Genomic DNA, 3,159 nt, shown 5'->3' with positions numbered 1-3,159 from the left:
TGTTCTTTCTTTTTTTTTTTTTATACATGTATGCACCATATTATTGTTCTTTCTTTTTTTTTTTTTATACATGTATGCACCATATTATTGTTCTTGCATTTTTTTTTTTCATATATATATGTACTTACGGATTATAGGATTGTTCTTCTTTTTTTTTAAATAATAAAACAAGCTAAATTTAAATCCTTTGCGCATAAGTATTTACATTTTTTCTGTTTCAAGTTTTTATATTATATAATTTAATTGATAAATTAATATGCATCAAAGTACATATACAAAATGTGAGAATGCAGAATACTTAGAAAACTTGATTCTAAGTATATATTTTATAATTTAAAATTAGTTAAAGTCCTTGGTACCCTTGTTAACATATATTAGGCACTCATTTATGATGTTGCAATTCTTAGCGGTCGAATAAATACGAGTCCCATATTCTAAAAAAATAAAGTTCTATATATGCACTAACACTTTATTGTTTTAATTTGAATATTATGATAGAAAAAAGCGCAGATATAAAAGAAGGTTAGATCATTTGTATATTAGAACGGTGGAATTTTTTCGGGTTCAGGGGTTTCAGGCTTTTAAGGCTTTGGTCATTACGCTGTGCGTTCGCAAAAACAGATGGGTGTATATTATTTTATAACCCTGCCGGTAGGCAAAAGAAATAACTAGAGAAGACGTACGTCAAAATGCAGATACATGTGCACAGTCCTTTGTATTCATATGAATAAAGAAATAATTTATCTTTTTTCTTTGTAAAAAGAACCAAAATTGCAGATTCATATGAACGTTAAGAAGCTATGTGTAATTGTTTCTTGTGAGAAAAAAAAAAGGAAAAAACAAAAATTAATTAAACAAAAAAAAAAAATCATTCTAAACCTGCATTATGATGAAAAACAGGTATACCAAGGGGGGGTAGAGTACCACATTTGCGACACAAAACAACTGCTGTGGTGATCTCCCCCGTGTCGTAACAATTGTGTATGCACAGTACGAGCAACGAATATGATGAATTAATTCAAGTGCACCGCAGTTATATATAAGCACGCGGGCCCCGCTCCATGCAGTGTAAAACCTTGCCCTCCCATCTTTGTGCTCAGTAAAGCTCGTTAAATAATTCATTATCGATTGAGTTCTCAAAATCCCTTCCGCGGGGATCCTGTCTTCCACGCGCTGAAGAAGATGCATCTTCTTTGTCCGCGCATTCCCTGTTCGTTTCTTCCACTTCTTTCCTACACGACTGTCCCTTCTGCAGATTCACACGCAGACGTTTATTCACCTCTTTCAGTGATTTATTTTCTTCCATTAACTTGTCCATGTGACTCCTCAAATCACTTAAGCTGTCGGCGACTTTGTCTAATTTACTCTCCAGACAACGGTTTTCCTCTTTTAAGTTTTTCATACTGTGTTTCATTAATTTGTTTTCATTTTCTAATTCCTCAATTTTCTTATTTTTTAATAAAAGTAGGTTCCTCTCCCCCTCACTGATGTACTGATCCATGTAGGAGAAGTCCATGTAGTTCCTGCTCGTTAATTCTTTTAAGTAGTACTTACAGTTGGTACAATCGATGTTGCCTGAGAGGAGGACTTCCTCATCCGTTTGTTCCATTTTGGCCAATTGCGATTCCACATCCTCTTTGTTCATGTGATTTCCATTCTGACCATTCGTACCATTGTGTCCGTTACTTTCTATACTCATGCGGCAGTGTTCCACTCCGCTGCTATTACTACCACTTAGGCAGTCCATCAAAGCGCTAGGAAGTGGCGTATCCCCTTTACATGAAGCTAAAACAGGTGTATCCTCTACAGGCAGAAACTCACCCACAAGGGGAAATTCCGAACCGCTGCCTACTGCTACCTCGGAGTTCATATTATAGACCTTTTTTTTTTTTTTTTCCTTTTTCCCCAAATTATGAAATTGCTTCTTAAATTCAACTGCATCCCCATAACTGTTGGCTGTTTTCTCACGGATAGAGCTTTTCCGCTTTTTTCCTTTTGCTTCGCACGAAATTTCTACGCGCTCTTCGGACGCACCGAAGAGCCCCTTCTCTGTTATATTTTCTGTCTTACGGTTCGTCTCCTTCTCTTGCGACTTCGATAGGCCATGGCTGCCGCCCGTGATGATCATGTCCAGCATCTCGAACGAGAACGTGGTGTTCGCCGAGTTTGTACCGCGGGGTCCACTTTCCGACTTGTCTGCGCTGTGGTTAGGCCCTTCCATTAGGATATTTATATCATCCTTTGCACAAAAAAAAAAAAAAAAAAATGGTCCTATGTCGCTTCTTTCGTTACATATTCCCCTTGTGCGTGTTACTCATTTGGCATTCTAAAATTGCACATGTAACGTTTCGGTGAAGCACCCCTGTCATGCTACTCGCATGTGTAAAAAAGCGTTTGCGTAAATCGAGTCATATGCTACTATATACGTGCACTTCCGCGGGTAATGCGGATGGTGCACACAGACGCAAAAAACAGAGCACAGGAACAATGCCACATGCTGCTTCCATTTCCATGTTTAACTGTGATAACACGATTCAGGTCATATCCATGCCTTCATCTGGATATTCATTTCACCCTGATGGTATGTCTCCATTCGTCCTTTTGCCGCAAGTGGTTATAACCAGGAAGACTTTAAATGAATTATTTCGAATCCATGTAGGCAGATTAGCAAATGGCCCCAGGCACCTAGTGTAGTGACAGAGCTAAAGTGTACGTATAAAAAAATTCTTGCATCCCCTTTTCCAGTAAAGCGGTTTGGATTTAACGCCTTGAAACGGACATCCCTGAGGGAACCCTTCCTCCTGTTCCTATGCTTCTGCGACTATCGGTTTTATGCCCCTGCGCGTAGCACTCGTGTGAAAGGCTGGATGGCGATGTTTGTGCAGAGCAAACAAGGTTCCCCTTTCCGTAGGAAGGGGGGGGATGTACAGCGGGGTAGTAAAGTAGTAGTGCCAACGCGACGAGCTACGAAGGTGCAATCAACACCTGCAGCGGCCAAGCCTCGCCCGTGCTTGCGAAAAAATTAAAACGTTAACTTCTTTGGGGTGCCGCCCCTTCTTCAAGCTCCAAAATTCTTTAAAATTTTGTTGTGTAGCGTATAAGGTGAAATTCGCTCGCATGCGATTTTTTAAAGAGGAACGCATAATGCACAAATAGGAG

At 39.3% G+C, this 3,159-nt stretch overlaps 1 protein-coding gene across 1 annotated transcript; it reads right to left on the bottom strand.

Annotated features, from left to right (window-relative positions):
- Positions 1-1,096: 1,096 nt before the first annotated feature.
- On the bottom strand, positions 1,097-2,221 carry AK88_04609 (uncharacterized protein; the record flags this gene model as incomplete). The annotated part of the gene is made up of 1 exon (XM_012482219.1): positions 1,097-2,221. One exon carries the CDS (start codon positions 2,219-2,221, stop codon positions 1,097-1,099), a length of 1,125 nt encoding a protein of 374 aa, XP_012337642.1.
- Between the last annotated feature and the right edge of the window lie 938 nt (positions 2,222-3,159).

Source organism: Plasmodium fragile (genome assembly GCF_000956335.1).
Source record: "Plasmodium fragile strain nilgiri unplaced genomic scaffold supercont1.69, whole genome shotgun sequence".
Lineage (NCBI taxonomy): Eukaryota > Apicomplexa > Aconoidasida > Haemosporida > Plasmodiidae > Plasmodium > Plasmodium fragile.
The sequence above is the reverse complement of the archived record's forward strand: the minus strand, read 5'-3'. Positions and strand labels throughout refer to the sequence as shown.